This window comes from Anolis sagrei, chromosome 1 (assembly GCF_037176765.1).
Source record: "Anolis sagrei isolate rAnoSag1 chromosome 1, rAnoSag1.mat, whole genome shotgun sequence".
In the NCBI taxonomy this organism is placed as follows: domain Eukaryota; kingdom Metazoa; phylum Chordata; class Lepidosauria; order Squamata; family Dactyloidae; genus Anolis; species Anolis sagrei.
Genome location: NC_090021.1, coordinates 34,041,447 through 34,062,049, shown reverse-complemented (window position 1 = coordinate 34,062,049; position 20,603 = coordinate 34,041,447). Strand labels below are relative to the sequence as shown.

Sequence of the window (20,603 nt, the reverse complement as noted above, 5' to 3'; positions counted from 1 at the left end):
AAAACTGTGCAGTCTTCAAAAACTATTCATTCACAGTTTGAAACTTATTCTGCAAAATTAAAAAGTGGGATATGTGTACAAAAGCACATTATTTTCTGCACAAAAATTCTGCTTCTTGCACAGAAATGCTGTAGTTGGAGACTTATTTGGCACAAAATACGTATGTGGAGATTTTTTGCTCAGAGAATAAAGTTTTTCTGCACAGATAATGCTGTATAGAAAATGTTGTTTCAGACACAAAATCCATGTGCAAATTATGCATAGTTCCAACCTGCAAAGATTATCAGTGTCCCATCATCACAGTTTCCTCACACTCAAAAAAACAGTTTTTTGTCCCATTTTTTACTATTCTTTCAACTCCTAATTTTATAGAGTTCTATTTAAATGAAAATATTTAATTTCTATTCTTAATACTGGGGGTAGACCTGCATGTGTATTTAGAAGATCCAAAAAAATTGCCACTGAATCCTCTATACTGAAAATAAGATCACCTGCCATAGTTAAAAGAAATTATTCAAAAACACAATTTTTACTGAAGGCAAAATGTCTCAAAGTAAAATTAAAGACTTAATTTTGGCTCAACCAGAAGAAACATGATGCAGAACAAATCAAAACTTGGATCAGAGCATTTGAAAGAAAATATAGATTAGCAGATGGACTATATCCATGCCAAAACAGACATCTCTAATAGACACTTCTATATTTTCAGCCACTGCAGACTTGGATAGGTAATACTACAAAAACCCAGTCTTGAAAATGTGTTCATATTAGATAATTGCATCATTAACAACTGCATATTTCAAAATTCATAGAAAGCCAAATATTATTTATTTATTTACTTCATTTATATCTTGTCCTTCTCTACCTCAAAAGGGAACTCAGAGCAGCTTTACAAATTTAGCAGCAATTCGATGTCAAAACGTAAACATACAAGACAATAAACATTTACATTAAAGCCAAACATTAAAGCAACACAATTTAAAACCAATTATTAAAATCATGCCAACCAGAATTATAATCAGAAGCCGTTCCATTGGTCCATTCACTGTTCCTTATTCTCTTGTTGCACTAAGAAACTTGCTATCCGAAAGCTTAGTCACATAACCACATTGTTATTTTCTTCCTGAAGGTCAGGAGGGAGGGGACTGCTCTAATTTCACTAGTGAGGTAGTTCCATAGCCAAGGGACCACCACTGACAAGGACCTGTCTCTCATCCCCATCAGTCGAGCTTGTGATGGCACAGGGACTAAGAGCAAGGCCTTCCCAGAAGATCTTAATCTCCGAGGTAGATCATAGAGGGAGATACATTCGGACAGGTAAGGTGGGCAGGAACCGTTTAGGGCTTTATAAATAATACCACTGAAGGACTGCATTGTTATAGAAATCAATGACCATATCCTGAATATGACTGATTACTTTATAAGCTGCCAAATTTCACTTCCATTATGAAATTCAAATACCAATTCTGTTATATGTAACAAAAATATAAAAAGACAACCACACAAGATAATCTATTGCTTCCAGTAATAACACAACAAGAACATCCCCAAATACTGACAGAGATACAGCATATATATATATATATATATATATAAAAACCAATTTCAATTTTTGTATGAATTTGACTAATGATGTCTTACTTAGAAGTGAGTATTTAAATAAACAGAATCTATTTGATTACAATTATTGTAAAGTATAACCTCTGTATCCCCAGGGGATATATTTCTGAACGTACTGAGAAAACAAGAAACTGGATAATAGTGAACCATATTGAAATGAATGACCTCCTCTAGAAGTTACAATAGAGAAGTATCCTTTCTAGGAACTTTCTAAGGTCCTCCAGTGCAACTCTTTGGTAACTTCTCATAAAACATACCATGGAATCACCTGGAGGATCTAACAAATTCCTACAGAGGACATATTTATTTATTTACTTCATTTCTACCCTGTCCTTTCTCACTTGAAGGGACTCAAGGTGGCTTACAACTCTGGCAAAAAAATCAATGTCAGTATTTGTCAAATAAAGATAGATGAAACTTCAGACACTGATCCCATGGGTACAGAAGTTATAAAATACTTGTTAAATTATATGTCACATCTTTTTACACCAATATAATGCAAAATGAGTGTAGTTACACACTGAATTCTTTAACAGCAGGAGTTTCAATGATCCCTGCACAGGCATTATTATCACTTTAGTAACTTATCTTCACTTGCTGTCATTTCACATTCAGTGCACAGCATTACTTCCAGCTTCCAGTTAAAGGAAGACTTGACTCTTTATGCAAATCTGTTTATGAGCAAACCAGATAATAATGTTATTAAAGAGGCCATGCAACACATTTGCTACTTCATGGGAGCTTGCTGGTACATCTTTGTGTTCTAAATAACTAAATAGTTCAAACATTTAGAAAAGTTTATTATGTCACTGGATTTTCTTACATCTTTTTCCTCGAGGTTCTGCTCACCATGAGAAACACATTTTAGCTGATCTTCATAATAAGCCCAATGTGGGTAGCCCATAACTACCCACATTTGCAGTCTTGCTAAAAAAAAAAACATAAAAAGAAATCTTATCTACAGTTTGTCCCTCACATATATCTGTTACAGTGTGTGTGAGTGTATGTGTGTGTGTCGGGGGGATTATAGTAACACAAGCAGCGAATTTCAGAAACACTTGCTTCATGATGGATATAGTTAACGTCATATCATTTAGTATATGCCAAAATACTTGATTTTTTTTTTAAACACCAAAAGTAGTTAAAATTTTACTTCTGGTTTTATAAGTGGTGCCCTAACTATAAGGAAGTCTATTCCAAAAATAAATAATCACTTTTGAAAACTTCCAAGAGAAATTCATGTCCCCCTTTTAACCCAAAAAAGAGGCAGTGCAAAGCAATCAGGAAGGGGTGGATTCATATTTCACCCACTCCTACAGATATTACCTCTAAGAGCTGTCTTCAATTCACAAATTAGCAATTCTATATCACATCCTTGTGGCTCAAGCACTGCATTATGTATGTGGATCTTTAAAAGACCTTCAAGATCTTTAAGCAATGCTAAGTATATGGGACAGAACATCAACTGCAAGTTCTGTAATCAAATTTCTATCCTATGAATGTAGACATTCAGGATATTAGCTATAAAAGGCAGTCAGAAGTCTGAAAAATTAGAATGACCAGTGGTTAAAATTTAATTCAAAACATCATAGTCTTTCAAATTAGTGACTGGAACTGAAATATTGTCAGATGCAAGAACGTTAGAAACAAAAGGAAACATCTGGATGACTAGACACTGTAAATGTCACACCTCACAGCTATAGCCTATATGGCAGTATCTAGTGTTATACATCCACCCTGGAATATTCTGTAGACATAAAATAAGAATGGAAAATTCAGCTGTATGCTGATGTGTTTCAATAAGCCTGATCAATTCCATTTTGTCAATAGTTAACATCTCTTCATGGCCTGTATTGTTTGCTGAGCTCTATCATTTGTTCTTGGGAGAAATGTTTTAACTGCAATATTTTGTGCCCAGAGGCAACCACCAAAGTGATGATTACATACATTGCTAGACCTGACAACATCCTCTTAAACAACAAACAAACCTTAGATACATTCTGTGCTGGTCACATGAGCCTCAGAGAAGGATTACAATGTATGCATTATATATTACTCATGAACTCTTTGTGGTTGTTTGCATAACTCTTGAGTTCATGCTTGAAATAACCTCTATCCTGGAAGACTATCCTACTCGGCCAACGAGGGATCGCCTAAGGTAAGGAAAGGAAAGGTTATAGATAGGCCCTTACAGTGCTACACTGGAAATGTATCTGCTCAGTTGGGATAAATTACACTAAAATAAACTTTACAGACTTCTGTTCATTGCTTTATAGCACAAGAAAAAAGAAAAGATGAAAGGACTTTTCGTCCACTATTTTCTTTCCTATCAGTTATTAGGACAAGTGACAAATTGCAGTAATATCTGTTTTCTATTCATTCACTGTATCTCTAAATTAAATTATGAATTATTACACCTAACCCTGCCATTATATTTGTTCACAGGTACCACAATATGTGATAAAAGGAAAAGATTCAATGTTTAATTAATCCATTGTGCCATTTATATAAAATGTGTTATCACCTGAAAGATAGAGCTTTGAAAATATAATCAGGGATAAGGTGGGGATAACCATTAACAAAGTGTTGGGATAATACAGTATTTGGCAAGTGGGCAAACATGAATGTTTACATAGAAATAAAAAATGTATACTTGTAAACTTGAAAGGAAAAAGCAAAAGGTAATTATTTGTCACATCTGTGCAAGGATTACAGCTGATCTATCACTTTTTTCACAAAGTATGGGGGCATGAAGTACTAACATTTTAATTCCAAAAACATTGAAGCAATCAAGTATGTGTGGGATCAGTTGATAGCAGATGATTTACAAAAGAACACTACAATTTAAAGAGACCTTCTTCTAAGCAAAATAGTTTCCTTTTGCAAAATGTGATGGTGATGTACACAAAAATATAAACACATGTTTCTAAATTCAATAATACTGATAATATAAAGTGTACTGAATCACTCCCACAGATTATGTATCAGAGCATTCCTGTCTGAAGATAGAATTGCTACTAAAGCACAGTAAAATCATGAGTTAACTTTAAGTAACTGTAAATTGAGGTAGAAGGAGGTAATCAATTGACAACAAATTCTTTAGCAGCTAATTCTTTCTCTTATTAATATAAATTTATGGAAGAGGTGGAGGCTTTGTATGGATTTTGTACAATGACTCTGTACATTTATTTATTTACTTACTTACTTTATTTATATACTGCTTTTCTCAGCCCTCAGGCGACTCAAAGCGGTTAACAACATTAATACAAAACATCGTAAGACAAGTATAGGGCAGTTAAAAACAGTTGTAACATAAACAATTAAACATCAGTATAACAATCATTAGCGCCTCAACAGTAAAATCAGAATCCAGTCTCATTATCTGTTTTTCCATATTCTTATGTTCAATTACACTGTTTAATCAAATGCTTGTTCGAACAGCCAGGTCTTCACTTTCCTCCGAAACGCCAGCAGGGAGGCGGCCGACCTGATATCTGTACATTGGCACTTCTAGTACTGGATTATAATTTAGGTAAATGTGATCTGCTCTGAAGGTACTACAAAAGAATAAAAGGAATTGTGACATTCAGCCAAACATAACAGAGCATCACAATCCAGTTTAATAGGCACTACAGGAAGAACATTACTTATCCAGGATTCTGAAATCCAAAATTGCCTACATGAATGGCTGTGACAGGGGCATCTTTGCTTTTAATAGTTCAGTGTACGTCAACTTTGTTTCATATACGATGTGTATGAAAGATAAATGAATTTAATGTTTAGCTTTGGGTCCCATTTCCAAGATATCTCATTATGTACATAAACTGCAAATACAAGTATTCCAAAAAAATTAAAAATAAAACACGTATGGTCCCAAGAATTTTGGATAAGAGACACACATTCTGAACTAAGAATTCTGTATAAAAATAATTAGCTAATTAAATCAATACAAAGTGCTTGCTCATGGGATTAATGGGAATTTTCATGCTTAGAAGTAGTATATTTCTAAACATCATATATTAAATACAGAGAGTGGTCAGGACCAAATGGGCAAAAATCAAAAATAATTCTAACTCAGGAATTTTATTCTGGAGACACTATTCAAATTGAAGGGGAATGGTCCAGGGGGCTAAACATTGATCCACTCTTCTTTTACTGTTTTGATTTCTAATGTCAATGCTGTGTCCTTCCTTTTGTGTACACCAGACATCCCCAACCTGTTGCTTTCCAGAGATCTGAACCACCACCTTATTATCCTCAACAATTACAGACATTAGACATACTGGATATGTATGTTGGGGGCTATAATCCAACATGTCCTGGAGGTCAACAATTTGGAAAAGTCTGACATAAACATTTATTTGTTTGGTCTATACAGAAGATAATGATACTAGATTGTCACTTGATCCTTTCATCCCCACACTTCTATTTAGTCTTTCATCTTGAATGAAAAAGTGAGTATTTGAAACTATCAAAACAAAATAGTTGAAAATTTGATAGTTTGAGTATCAGAAAAACCTAGTAAGAAAACTTTTAACCTGGTAAAAATCTTTGCCATTAAGGATTTATTCAGTGTGAAAAAATACTTTATGGGGGATTTTATGCAGAAAACATAAAAAGAAAACAGTATTTTCTACACACTAAATTTTTCTGCTCAAAAAGTGTTGTAATCTGGACAGGAAACAGCAAATACTGTTTTCTCTGCATTTTTGTGCATAATAAATTCCAATTTGCTAATAGTATTTGAAATCTGCACAGTTTTGATTACTTTCTTATAGTGAAGAGAAAATGATCAACATATTAGTTATTTCCTGTGATAAAAAATTTATGAAGATTTACTGACCTAGGCACCTCCCTTTTTGTTTAAGAATTATTAAACTGCCAAAGTCTAAGTAGCAGAAGTTTGTCTGGCAGAATTATCTGTCACTCTCTCATGATTTGAGAAATCAAGTATCCAGACTCACGAATATGAAGTTTTTAGGATATAAAAGCTCAAATCTCCCACTTTTCGAGGCAATCAAAATATCCCCCTGTGAACTGACTAGAAAATGACATTCTTTTTGCTTACAATTTTCTATTACAATCACAGTATTTGGGTTTTCTCTGACATCCTGCATCTTTTCATTCTCATTCCCTTTACGCATTTTCGGGGTTTGGGAAGTAAAACTTCCTGTTCCCTCTACTGTTACTTTTCCTATTTTGCATTTTTTTCTCTTTCTATACATCATTATTATGTCTCACTTTCATAATCTACTAGATGCTACTGACTGAAATTCAGGATCATCAATGTCCATCCAAAAATCTATAAGATGTCATTTTCTGTAAATGTCTTATTGAGTGAAAGCAATTTCATTCAGATGTTTTGTCTGTTTGTCTGGAATCTATCCAACAGCACTCATCATTGCTGCAACTTCCTTTTTCTTCTCAGAGGTAATAATTTTTCATTTGTAAGTCTCAGTATTTTACAATCATAGTATCTGAAATGGCTACCCACAAGGATCAGCTCAGGAACACTCCAAACCTTCTTTTTCTTTACCACAATTATGCCCAGCATATCAGTCAAGTGCATTAATAAAGTTCCTAATTGCTTACTAGTTTATTATTTATTTAGCAATTGATTAATGAAGTCCCTTAAGACTTTTCCTTTACCAGCTTTGTGAAAATAACTCTCAGGCCCTTTGTTGGACAGAGAAATAGCACAAGGACACTACCTAGAATCTCAACACTCACAATACCAGGTGCCTGGCAGAAATAGAGAAGACCGGCATAGCTCTGCTGTTCAAACTGGAGAGAGAGAGAGCAGTTCCAGAGTTATGGAAGCTTGGAGTATCAAGCTACAACCACTCTACATAGATGGAAAAAAAGAAAGCTGGAATGCATTCAGGGCCCTGATCTGTTCCAGAATTGAGAGGAATGGTTAATCAGTTGCAATAAATAACTGCTGACCAAAAGGTGGCAAGTTCAAAGCCTGAGTTGGGGTTGAGCGCCCAACTGTAAATAGCTGTTTATATGTCTCTGTGTGTGTGTGTGTTAAAAAATGCCCAGCTCACTGTCGACCTAAGCAGTTCGAAAACAGCTGTTAGCTGTGAGTAGAGAAATTAGGGGAGGCTAATTTATGACACCATAAAAATGTTGGAGAGCAAGAAGGAAATACTAGAATAAAAAAGTCTCGACATCATAGTGGATGAAGCAACAGCTCCTCCTGTGGCCAAATCGAGCAACCTCCAGGAGGATCCTAAGTGGAAGAAGTGGTGAATGGCCTCTATCTGTCTGTATGTCTTATATGTCAAAAATGGCATTGAATGTTTGCTGTGTATATGTACATTATGATCCGCCCCGAGTCCCCTCCATGGTGAGAAGGGCGGAATATAAATACTGTAAATAAATAATAAAGGATGGAAGAGGCATTTCTGCTTTTCAGTGATCTCATTTTTTAAGGAAACCTTGATCTGAACAGGGGGGAAAGCAACTCGTTAAAAGATAGAAGGGAACCAGTTCTGCCACCTCAACCAGATTATGAACCAGCATAAGATGAGATACAAAATTCAATTCCAGAAGTCCTGGTGATAAGAGGCGCCAGCACTCTTTGGCAGAGAAGATTGCAGAGCTTATAAAACTACAGCTCCTAGGATTCCATAGCATTAAGCAAAGTGATGCAAATTGCAGTAATTCTACAATGTAGATACGCCCTATGTTACAACAGTAAAATTTTGATGGCAAGGCTAGAGTTAATAGTACAATTCCCCCTTGCTCTGTTGAATCAATGAACTACATAACAAGATAGAAAATGTTCTGACCTCTGAAGAAATGCTTGTGCCCACAGGGGACACAGACTGGAGAAAGAAACATTCTTTACAATAAAATTTCATTTGAGCTAGCTCACAGACAAGGTCTCTAATCACAAATTCGAATCTAGAAGAGTTGACTTTAGTCTGTTAAGTGCTAGCTCAGACCTGCCATCAACCATGGCATACCTTTCAGAATGTCAGTAATTATGTGCTGCTTTTTTAGTGTCTGAAAACAAAATAGCATTGCATGATGTTATATTGTAGGCCCAGAGGAAAAGTGTCACATTTTGTACAAATATGATCATTAACCAGTGCAGACTCAGAAGACACCTTAAATGAACATTGGACTACATCCTGTTATTAGTCCTGATTCGAGTAGACACATTGAATCCATGGAATTTACCGATGTGTTGATTCAATATTCAACTACTGCTTATAAGTCTAGAAATGCTAATGAAAAAAATCTCAAAAGATTGGGTTGACTTATCCACAGGTCAATGCGAGTACTGTATCTTAATTCTTATAATAAAAAGAGACCATCCCTTTCTCTGAATAAAGTAGCAAAAGGAGAGAGTTTTGTGTGTCCTGGGAGGATCCAAAAGAATCATTGACTTCCTCTACTCTCTCAACAGTGTTGCCACATCTGGCCATTGTGAATGCCTGGGTGGGAAAATAGTGGTAGCAGCCAAGGCATCCCACTCTCCATGGAATGACCCTTGACTTATCCATGGATCATAGAAAAATCCTTAATTGACTTATACATGAGGTTGACTTATACATGAATATATATCATAATCAAAGCATAAGAGCAACTGATGTACACCATAGATGACTGTAGGCCATAAAGATGGTTCAAAAATCCATTTATAACACTGTCATATACAAAACAAACTAGTATCAACCAGTATCAGTAGAATAGACCAAGATAAGGATGATGAGAGCTTTTAGATGCGTCTGACAACAATTCTCATGGGTACTATAGCCGAACACATTGGAAGTGTGTCATGTTGAGGAAGTTACAGTACACCGAGTTCTGGTATTGTTTGTGTAATCTCAAGGCATCCTCAGTAATATTTCCGATGTTGCAAATTATTATCAAATTTCACACTTCTAGAAATTCCCACAGTGTGATTTCTCCCATTTATGTGATACTTTCTGACCTTTGCTGTGCACATGAACAAAGATAGTAAACCAGAGAATCACAAATTACCACTAGCAGTAATTGTAACTGCAGCAATCTCAATCACAAAAACTGTTGTCTAGCACTATATCTGTGATAACACAGCTCACACATTCTGGTTGTCTGCACAAATCCCTACCTGGGAATTATTGGGCCTGCCTAATAAGAAAAAAAAATGTTTGTCAGCTGGCCGTTTAATTTTCTAATCTAAGGAAACTCAGTCATAACTGCCTTCTAAAGCCCAATTTCTAAAAACAAAAACATAGGCCTAATCACATTAGTTTGTCTAATTCCAGGAACCATATACAGTATGTAGAATGCATACTCTTTTTCCAGATGCACCTCAATGGAAAGCATGGATTTTACTTATGTAAGAGGAAGCATAATAGCAACTTGCAAAGTATACTATGCAGAAATGTACAAAAGAAAACTACTGAAATCATGGATGGTCTGTATGCTCAGAGGAAGAAAAAAAGCTCCTGAGATACAAAAACAAATGTCAATCATATTGACAAAAGATTGTCACAAACAGCAGTCTGTTAGGAAAGTGCAAGCATTCAAACAATGTGTTTTTTCAGTTCTGTCAGGTTTTTTTTTTTTGACAACTTGATAAGAAATGCCATACAAACAAGCAGTCATGCTCTAGCATGCAGGATTGCTTAAATTCACAAGAGGCAGGATGCTTTGTTCCTGACAAACCTTGAGTGGTTGCACTAGCACACTCAGCACTGACCAGAAATTATGTTCAGACCAACCACAAGTTGCTTCAGGTCACTTTTAGACTGCTTTTTAATTCCTATTTTGGGATGAACCTAGGAAATAGCATATATGGTCAAATTTTCCAGGGTGATTTTGGGGTATTACAACCTTTTTACAGCCCCAAAGAGTATAAAGCTATTGGGGGTAGTGGATTTTCCCCTTCATGAGACAGTTTCTGACCTTTGCTGTGCACATGATTCCAGAGGTGACCCTAGGTAACTTTTGATGGTAAGCAAACAGTATTTTGCCCCCCTCCCCCCACCAATCACTGATATATATTTTCTGTTCATCGTGGGAGTTCTGTGTGCCATATTTGGTTCAATTCCATCATTGCTGGAGTTCAGAATGCTTTTTGATTGTAGGTGAACTATACATCCCAGTAACTACAACTCGCATATGTCAAGGTCTATTTTCCCTCAAGAGCGCCCCTGGGCAAAATCAACTATACTGCAAATGCTTACTTTGCGTAATGGGTTGAGCCGCCCCTGCACACGAACAAACTTTTCCACCCCTTCTTTGTCCATGGGATGTGTGATGTCCACCAAATAGAAGTTGCAATAATATCTTATTTTCCCACCATGAGATCTGTAATCTTGTACAACCCTCCAGTGGGTCCTTGGAAACTATTTCCAGAGGAGTCTCAAAGAGAAGTGTACATAATGGAACTTGAGCATCCACAGATTTTTGTAGCCATGCTTTTTTTTGGGGGGGGGGGGGGGCAGGAATCAAACTCCTGCAGATACCAAAGTCCCACTATAGGCACATAACAGCTGAACATACCTGTCATGGAATCATGACACTGAAAATAGTCCATATGGGTGGTTGAGATTGACACCTTTGTTTTCTGATAGTAGTTCAGGATGCACAAACTTTGTTTTATGCACAAATTATTACCAATATCTACTGCAAAATTACCATCAAGTTATGGGTATAGGGTGCATATGAAATCATAAAGGAATTTTGTGTTTAGACTTGGATCCCATCTCCAAGATATCATACTACATATATGTACATATCCAAATCCTAAACATGGAACACTTCTGGTCCCAAGCATTTTGGATCAGGAAAACTCAAGCTGTATTTTCTTTCCATCTCCATCCTAAAGAAGTTTCACAGGTTTTTGTAAGTGGCAATTTAAAATGTTAATTATTTTTGATTTATGTGTTCAGTTGATTCACAGTAATAAGCAAAAATCTGACATCACATAGGACTGCATGTAGTTGGGTTCTTGAAAATGGAGCCAATCAGATCTGGGAGCAGGTGGTCTCCACTTCTCCACTCAAACTACAAGTATGTCCTCAAACTTGCTCATGCTAGAAGGGCTGAAGAATCTAGCATAGTTGGTTCTTGGGTGACTCAGAGGATGACAGCAGGGAGGGGAGCAGTGGGGAAGAATTTTCTCAGAGTTCTTTCAGCAGAACATTGGATTTTATCTACAATTTTTATCACCATTAAAAATCCAAACAAGTTTATTCACTGCAGCCAAACCTGCCTACAGCTATACCATGAAATAACTATTCAGCACTTAAGTGTCCCTATGAAATGACAATATGATAATAAAATTTCAACAGCATTAAAGGTTTATGAAGAATTCCACAAAGGAAAGCTGTTTTTGAATTATTTTTGAATTATTTCCATCCATTCCTTCACAGTGATTTTTATCACAATCTATGCTGTGACTGCCTGTCATAAAATTAAAACCCAACAACACAAAGGTTTGTTTATGCATGATGAGAAATTCATAAGCTTTTGGAACAACACAATCTCTATCTGACATACTCCTCCACAACACAGAAAGTGAAAATGATACATGAATTCACTTCCTTTTCACCTTCACATCACAACCACACATCAGCATCAGAAGAGCCTTGGATTTGGCAAAGGAGAAGTAGCAGGGAATAGAGGGCTATAGAATGCCTATAAGATTTCTTCTCCAAATGATCTAGGCCAGAGTTTCTCAAACTGTACTCTTTCAGATGTTTTGGACTTTAGCTCTCACAATTCCTAACAGCTGGTAAGCTGGCTGGGATTTCTAGAACTTAAAGTCCAAAACAAATGGAGGAGCACAGTTTGAGAAACACTGATCTAGGCACAGTGAGCTATCCTTTAAACTTTGGCAAGAAGACTTTTCTGCTTATGTCTGACAAGAGAAAACATCTAGAATTTTGTTCAAACTATATTTAAATCTCTATTTTTAGCTTGACAGGGTTATAAGAATTGATAGCTTTGGAAAATACTGTTACAGTTGGAAGGATTTGACAAGATTATGGTATGATAGAATGAAGGTCAATGCTGATTTTAATCATCATTATGTTAGCCATTATTTATTGAGAATATAGAATAAATATAAAAACATCCTGTATCATTAGATGCCTTCATGGATCTCATCCTATGGAACTTTGTATAAAGTGCCTTTTGAACAGTCGAAAGTCCTCCTTTATATTTTTGACACAGTAAGAGAGGGAAAAATATATCTAAAACAAAGTTTATGTGGGTGGAGAACCCTGCTTGGGGCTGGAGGAAAAAAACACAGGGAGATATACTGTAATATGGAAATATTTTGAGTACCCCTGTTGTCATGTACCCCATTGCTGTCAAGTATATGTCAACATAACCCATCTTTTTTATGTGTGATGCTATTGTATCCAGTTCACCCATTCTCCACATAATATCAACTGTAAATGATATACACATTATACAATATTAGAAAAAAAATCTTGGTCACAAGTTCTTCCTTGCCACCGTAACATTATAAAATCTCAGATGGTAAGGTCATCCATATTTATCTGTTCAATGTTTATCCTTTTTTTAAAAAACACACACACATACAGACTGACCAAACTCCTGCGAAAATTGCTTGAGAATAGCTGTATTGAATTACAAACATTACTCCTAAAAATTCAAATCAACAAGAAAAGCAAAACGTACATGCGTATTTTAATTCACAATCCAGTTTCAAATCCAGTTTATACTAATTTTATAATGTAATTATTTTTATAAAATCAAAAGTTTCTCTTTGAACCCCAATTTAGCCAACATTCCATGTATAAAATATATAAAAAATTAAACCAGATCATTTAAAAAAACTCCAGATAAGAACATAAGTATATATTTTAACTAATTTTGGTTTAGGAAATACACTGCTCCAAACAGAATAATAAATGGTGTCCTACCTATGGTAGTAATAACTGTGCCAGCAAAGAAGAAGGAACTTCCCAAATCCCAATGACTGACTTGATTAGTCGGCTGTCCTTTTGGATTGACTCCTGCATTTATTGCTGCCACTACTTGCTGCAAGTTTAAAGAAATATCTGTCAATATTTATGAAACATAAACAAGGATGGTAGAAGACAGTATTTCATGTTTGTGAAGAAAAAGTATGTTATTAGCTTTATCTGGTTAAAATAAAATAAAAGAACAATGTTTCATGGAGTTCTTAAAATAAATTTCAATTTCAGGTCTTCTAAGGCTGAATTAAATGAAAAATATTATATTTCTGCATTTCTTTGATATCCATTGTGTTTCACATTGGTGGGAGTCCAAGAGTATAATGGTTAAGTTATCAGGATTTCAATACAGATGCTATTGTTTTACTAGTGAAATCTCATCATGTTCTGCAGGCTTAATATGAAGATCCTGATGGAATACAAAAATAATTTTCACTACTTCCTTGAGAATTTTCTCCATTCCTAATTGGAAGCTATCACTAAGTGACACAGTACTGGTTACACAATGTGACAGCAATTTTGAGGTTGAAACAGAGATGCCTAACAGCATTATATTTTTATTTCAACGTATAGCGATCACTTTTTCCCAACACAAAATAAAGAGATGGACGGTGAAGGCTACCTAGAAAGCTTCCCCCTCTGTCTACGGTTGTGGAATTCAATGAAAAGGCATCCTGAACAGTGGTGTGCTGACTTCTACAAAGCCACCAGATTGCAGTCCAATTAAATTTCAACTAAGCTTACAGGGACATATGCACATGGGCAGATTTTAAAACTGGGGCAGGCGAGAATTGCCTCGCAGAGGGCTTTCCTGCCCCAAACACAGAATAGAACTACTTAACATGGTTTTGTGGCATCTAGGCAAAGTTGTTGCTGTGTAAACAAGTGGTCCAGTTTTGATTTGGTATTGCATCCCAGAGCAACCCTGCATCTCCATGCTCATTTAGATATGCCCTGAGTTTTAACCAATAGTATCCTGCCAGTCATAGAAGACTAATTGGTACAGTGAAGGTTTCTCTCATTGAAATATTGGGAGAGACAAATTTAGCCAATTTTGCCTCTTCTCTGTACTTTCTCCAATGTGTTTGAGAAGTATTGGAGCTACTAAAGGAAAAATGAACCAAATAAAATCACAGCCCTCCTCCATTCCATTGCTAAAGACTCTATCAGAGAGATTTCTATCCAGTAGAAGTACACCACTGGAAATAGCCTTATTATTATTATTATTATTATTATTATTATTATTATTAGATGTATATTCAATTATTACTTGAAGATTTCCCACTGTGAGGATTATGTTGACAAAAAGGAACCCTAACTATTCATGCACGTAAAACATTAATATGAGAAGTATCTCAATAACATATCTTCTGTGTTGCATACTTCCTCTTTGGCAACACTCATTAGTGTATAGCGATATTTCCCGTACTGAAACTTTTAACAATCAGAAAAACACTCTGCAGATTATGATTTAGCTGAAACTACTTTTCTTTAAAAGCTAGTTTGAGAGAAGACCTAAGATGAGAAAAGTGCCTTGCCAATATAAATTCTGAATGCTGTTTTCAAAAGAAAAAAAGAAAGAAATCAAAGGAATACAAAAAGTGGTCTGACACAAACATTTTTATTGAGTGTTGTCTACATTTGGAAAGAAGTGGAAATTGTAGTTCCAGATCACATAGTTTTAGACCACTTTGCCTACATAATGCAAATTGGCAGACACATGCATTCATACAAACATCAGATGTACAGCTCTCCTCAAGAGAAGTGATTCTCAACCTGTGGGTCCTCAGATGTTTTGGCCTTCAACTCCCAGAAATCCTAACAGCTGGTAAACTGGCTGGAAGTTCTGGGAGTTGTAGGCCAAAACACTTGGGGACCCACAGGCTGAGAATTTGATGTTCTCTAATTTGATGTTCTCTCTAGGAATCTCAACCATAAAATTATGCTGGAGTCATTTGTAAGTTCTGCTATGATTAGCCTATTGCAGAAATTGACCATAGAATCACACTGAAGGACCCAGAGATCTTAAAGAGGTGTTCTGTTGTGTGTTTTTTCCACTTTTGTGGGGGTCCTGTGCCCCTAACTCAAGCAAATGTGGAACATCTACTATTTAGCTAAATCCTAAGACCTGGCAAGATAGACTTCTTGGCTAATGATTACAAACGACCTAGCTGAGCTTCACATCTTTTCTAACAAGGTGCTTTATTTGGAACTCTCCTAGGTGCTGAACTGACTGGCCATGAGTCATGGGTTCCTGCTATTTGCTATTTGAATAGGAAATAATAACTGGAAATTGGAAAGAATAAAAAGCTTCTCTTGTCCTAGTTGCCCAAAACTCTGAGCTACACCACATAAAATCCTCACTACTTACATTGCTTGCTGTAGCCCAACATACCTCCTATTCTTCTCTGCCAAGAACTGATCAGACAAGAGCTTTGGATGAGGAACAGATTGCTGCTACTATGCTACTAACTGTACTATAGAAACAACAGTCTCTACTTCAGGTTTTCTGTGAGGAAGATGAGATGAAAACCACTATTCTTTCCACTTGTGATGCTGATTTAGATTGGATTTCCCCACTGCAGTTAGCAGCATGAAAACAATCCTGAAGATGGCCAGGCAGCAGGTAGAGGGACAACCCACTCTCTGGTTGGCCACATGAAGATCAACTTTGAGCCATATGTGGTCTGAAGGCCACAAGTGGTTTAAACAGAAATCACACACAAAAAGAGATAAAGTACAGAGACATAACATGGAAGTAACATGCTAATCCCTGATTTACATTAACAGAACTACTTAATGCCCGCCTCTTGCATGTTTTCTAACATATATGATAGCCTTTCGCTGAGCCATACACAACTTAGATCTTATCAACTGCACCTATTTATTGCTTCATATCTTAGTTCAGACCTCATAGTATGCCTGAACCTAGTTCTCAGTGATGGAACAACCAGAAAGAGAGAGACTGATTCAGAAGACAGATCTTTTCTGACATATTTTTTTCCTTCTAGTCCACTCCCCACCCCACGCATGAAGTTTCTGTTTCAGAAACCCCAACTTAAATGATAATAAAATCTATCACATAACACCTGATGGTCTGTTGAGAATGCATCTTGTTGAAATGCAGTATATTTATAGTCTGTGCAGCCTCACAGCCACTTTGAGTGCCATTTTTAGAAAAACAGATGAATATAAATAAAGTGATTGGTTGACATGTTCATTCATTTTGGACTAAAATAGCCAGAATCCAACAGCTAGAATGCTTATACTCAAAAATATATTTTTCCACACTCTGCTAATTCTATCAGTGCATGAAGAGCATTGGTGCAAGTTAACTATACCTTACATTCAACTGTGCATTAACCTAACAACTGCATTCCATGCTACACAACATTCTGAAAAATACAAATCAAAATTCAAACTATACGTTCTGTATAAATATTCATAGCTGTTTTTCCACCACTATGGAAAGAAACATGTGAGTAATAAAGTTGTATATACCACCAAAAAGGAAATGTATTACTTAACTGTGCAGCAATATAACATGCACATCCATTTGAGTGTTGGAATTCCAACCAGCAAACCCAGTATTAAAACCTGTTGTGCTATTATTTCATTTTCTAGTGATACAAGTCCTGGTCAATAAATCTCTCCATCCAGAAATGGCAATATTCTCTCCAGTGTGAATGTTACCTAGTACAACATTAAATCAATATCATTTTATAGCCTAATTTGTTTTATTACAGTACTTCAGCCCTGCATTGCCAAGCATCGTAGGACAATACTTATGTTTTCAATCAACTCACCAGGTCATCCAAACCAACAGGTATAATGTATTTATGCTGCTCTGCCAGTTACTTTGTTTGTACTTGGTTGCACTAAATCATACAGTATTTTGTTTTCATATAAATCTATCATATGATTTTATAAATTCCAATTTTGTCCCTGGAACTGATAAATTTGATGACCTATTAAATCTCTCTCACACATGTAAATGAATGAAACACTGTTATTGATCACTGTAATATATTAAGTCTCTCCAGAGAAAGCTATACTTTTAAGGTCTATAGGCTCAACTCTTCAAGTTGTACCGTTTGAAACTGGAAGTGGTAAAATAGCAGAAAGTAGAGATTCTCAAATCTTTGATCTCTAAAACCCACTTCAGAAGGCTTAAAACCCACTAAGATGCACTAGTCACAAAAAAGGCAGGAGATAGTGATCAAATGGATATCCTCTCTAGGAATTTGCTAGGTCTTCCAGGAAGACTCTAGGGTAATGTCAGTCAGAAGCATGGCATAGAATTGCCTGGATGACATAGAAAATTCCATAGTTTGTCAAATGTAAATGTTGGCAAAGGGGATCACAAGTATGCTAGTGATACCAGCTCCAATTTTCCTTTCTACTTAACTCCAAGGAAGCCATTCAGTCATCAGTAATGCATTGAATGAGAGCAAACAAATTGAAGTCTTAACCTATGCTCCTGTTTGCAAGATCAGAGATTTCTAGGAATATCTGGTATCAAAAACAGAGTAAAAGGAGCGTAGCCAGAGCAATATGTGAGTTCATGATATGGAACACACAAAATGCTTAGGTAAATTGTTGCAGATACTAGATCTCATATAAAAGAGTAGATGATGATGATGATGATGATGATGATGATGATTATTATTATTATTATTATTTTATTCTTATACCCTACCACCATCTCCCCGAAAGGACTCAGGGTGGCTTACATATGAACAGAGTGTCCACAATACATAAAAGCAAAGAAACAATTCATAAAAGTAAAAACAATCCACAAAACACCTTGAAATAAAAGCATTATGAATTACAAACTCAGAAAAAACATACTAAAGATAAAAGTATAAAACCGATTACATTGAAGCTCCAACAGGTGAGGTTTAACAAAGACCAATGGCCAAGATTACTAAAGTGGGCATGACCAAGTTAAAAGAGCTGGGCAAGGGATAGTGCAAACAGTGAACCGCAGGGCCAGGGAAGGAGATGAAGTGCAAAACAGAGTAGTATCTGGCAACCTAGGGACTGAGCATATATGACTAGGGACTAGACGTTCTCGAAGACTTACTGGAACATCCAAGTTTTCAGATCCCTACAAAAGGAGGACACAGTGGGGGCTTGCTTAATCTCCCTGGGGAGGGTGTTCCAAAGTCAAGGGGCCACCACTGAAAAGGCCCTCTCCCTTATCATGCTTGTGGCTGTGGTTGAAGCGAGAGGAGGGCCTCCCTGGCAGATCTTAAAACTCACACTGGTTCATAGGGGGGAGATGCAACCAGAAAGATAAGTGGGGCCTGCACCATTTAGGGCTTTGTAGGACACAACCTGCCCCTTGAATTGGGACTAGAAACTTATTGGCAACCAGTGGGGCTGCTTTAAAAGGGCTACTGTGTAGTCTATATAATTAGCTCCAGTTAGAAGCCTGTCTGCTGATCTTTGTACCAACTTCTGTTTCCAGACCATCTTCAAAGGCAGCCCTATGTAGAGTGCATTGCAGTAATTCAATCTGAATGTAACCAACACATGGACCACCATGGCCAAGTCAGGCTTCTCAGGGTATGGTTGCAGTTGGTGCACAAGCTTTAACTTTGCAATAGCCCTTCCAGCCACCGCTGACACTTGGGCATCAAGCGTCAGTGCTGAGTCCATGAGGACCCCCAGACTGAGGACCTGTGTCCTCAGGGGGAGTATAACCCCATCAAGCACAGGTTGCCACCCAATACCCTGATTGGCCTCACGACTGACCAGGAGGACCTCTGTCTTATCTGGATTAAGCTTCAGCTTGTTAGCCCTCATGCAGTTCATCGTGGCTGCCAGGCACTGGTTCAGGATCCAGGGGGCTTCCTTGGAATTCAGTGGAAAGGAGTAGTAGAGTTGTATTGTCAAAGGTTTTCATGGCCAGAATCACTGGGTTGCTGTAAGTTTTTTGTGCTGTATGGCTATGTTCCAGAAGTATTCTCTCCTGACATTTCGCCTGCATCTATGGCAGGCATTGTCAGAGGCATCCTCAGAGACCTTACAACCTCTGAGGACGCCTGCTATAGATGCAGGCAAAATGTCAGAAGAGAATGCTTCTGGAACATGGACATACAGCCCAAAAAACCTAAAGCAACCCAGTAGTAGAGTTGAGTGTCATCTGCGAACAGATGGCACCAAACTCCAAAACCCTGGATGACCTCATCCAGTGGTTTCATGTAGATGTTATAAAGCATGGGTGAGAGAATGGACACTTCTGGGACCCCACAAGTCAATGGCCAGAGATCTGAGCAAGTATGCCCCAGCTTCATCAACTGGGTGCGATCCTCCAGGACGGAGTGGAGCCACTGCAGAGCAAGGCCCCAAGACCCATTCCGGAGAGCCACCCTAGAAAGATACTATGGTTGATGGTATCGAAAGTCGCGGAGAAATCCAAGAGAACCAACAAGGGCACACTTCCATTGTCTATCTCTCTGTGGAGATCATCCATCAAGACAAACAAAGCCATCTGCATACTATGACCAGGACTAAAACCAGACTGTGACAGATCAAGATAATCGGTATCATCCAAGAATCCCTGGAGCTGAGAAGCCACCACTCAGAACCTTGCCCAGAAAAGGAAAATTAGAAATTGGCCGGTAGTTGTTCAATACCGATGAATCTAGGGGTGCCTTCTTCAAAACTGGTCTCACTATTGCCTTTTCTAGGTTCAATGGTATTTGCCCCTGTTCCAGCAAGGCATTTATAATCCTCGTAAACCTTTTGGCAAATCCTCCACTTGCAAGTTTGATATGCCAGGAAGGGCAAGGATCTAGTACACATGTGGTCACTCACACCGCTCCAAAAACCTTATCCACGTCATCAGGCTGAATAAGCTGAAACAAATCCATCAAAACTGGACAGACAGATGCTTCAGTTACCTCCTTTGGTACTGCTCTAAAAGTGACATCTAATTTGGAACATATCCAAGCAACTTTTCTACAAAATAATGTGTGAACTCAACACATCGAGTTGTCAAATGGTCAGGAGTCTCCTCCC

At 37.1% G+C, this 20,603-nt stretch overlaps 1 protein-coding gene across 5 annotated transcripts in view; it reads right to left on the bottom strand.

Annotated features, from left to right (window-relative positions):
• The window catches only part of KCNK2 (potassium two pore domain channel subfamily K member 2), a 161,389-nt gene that overhangs the window by 77,052 nt on the left and 63,734 nt on the right, over nucleotides 1-20,603 (bottom strand). For all 5 annotated transcript variants that reach the window (XM_060754274.2, XM_067463755.1, XM_060754276.2 and 2 more), the window contains exon 3: nucleotides 13,521-13,638. In XM_060754274.2, the coding sequence (XP_060610257.2) occupies nucleotides 13,521-13,638 (118 nt within the window). The remainder of the gene's footprint in view (nucleotides 1-13,520; nucleotides 13,639-20,603) is intronic.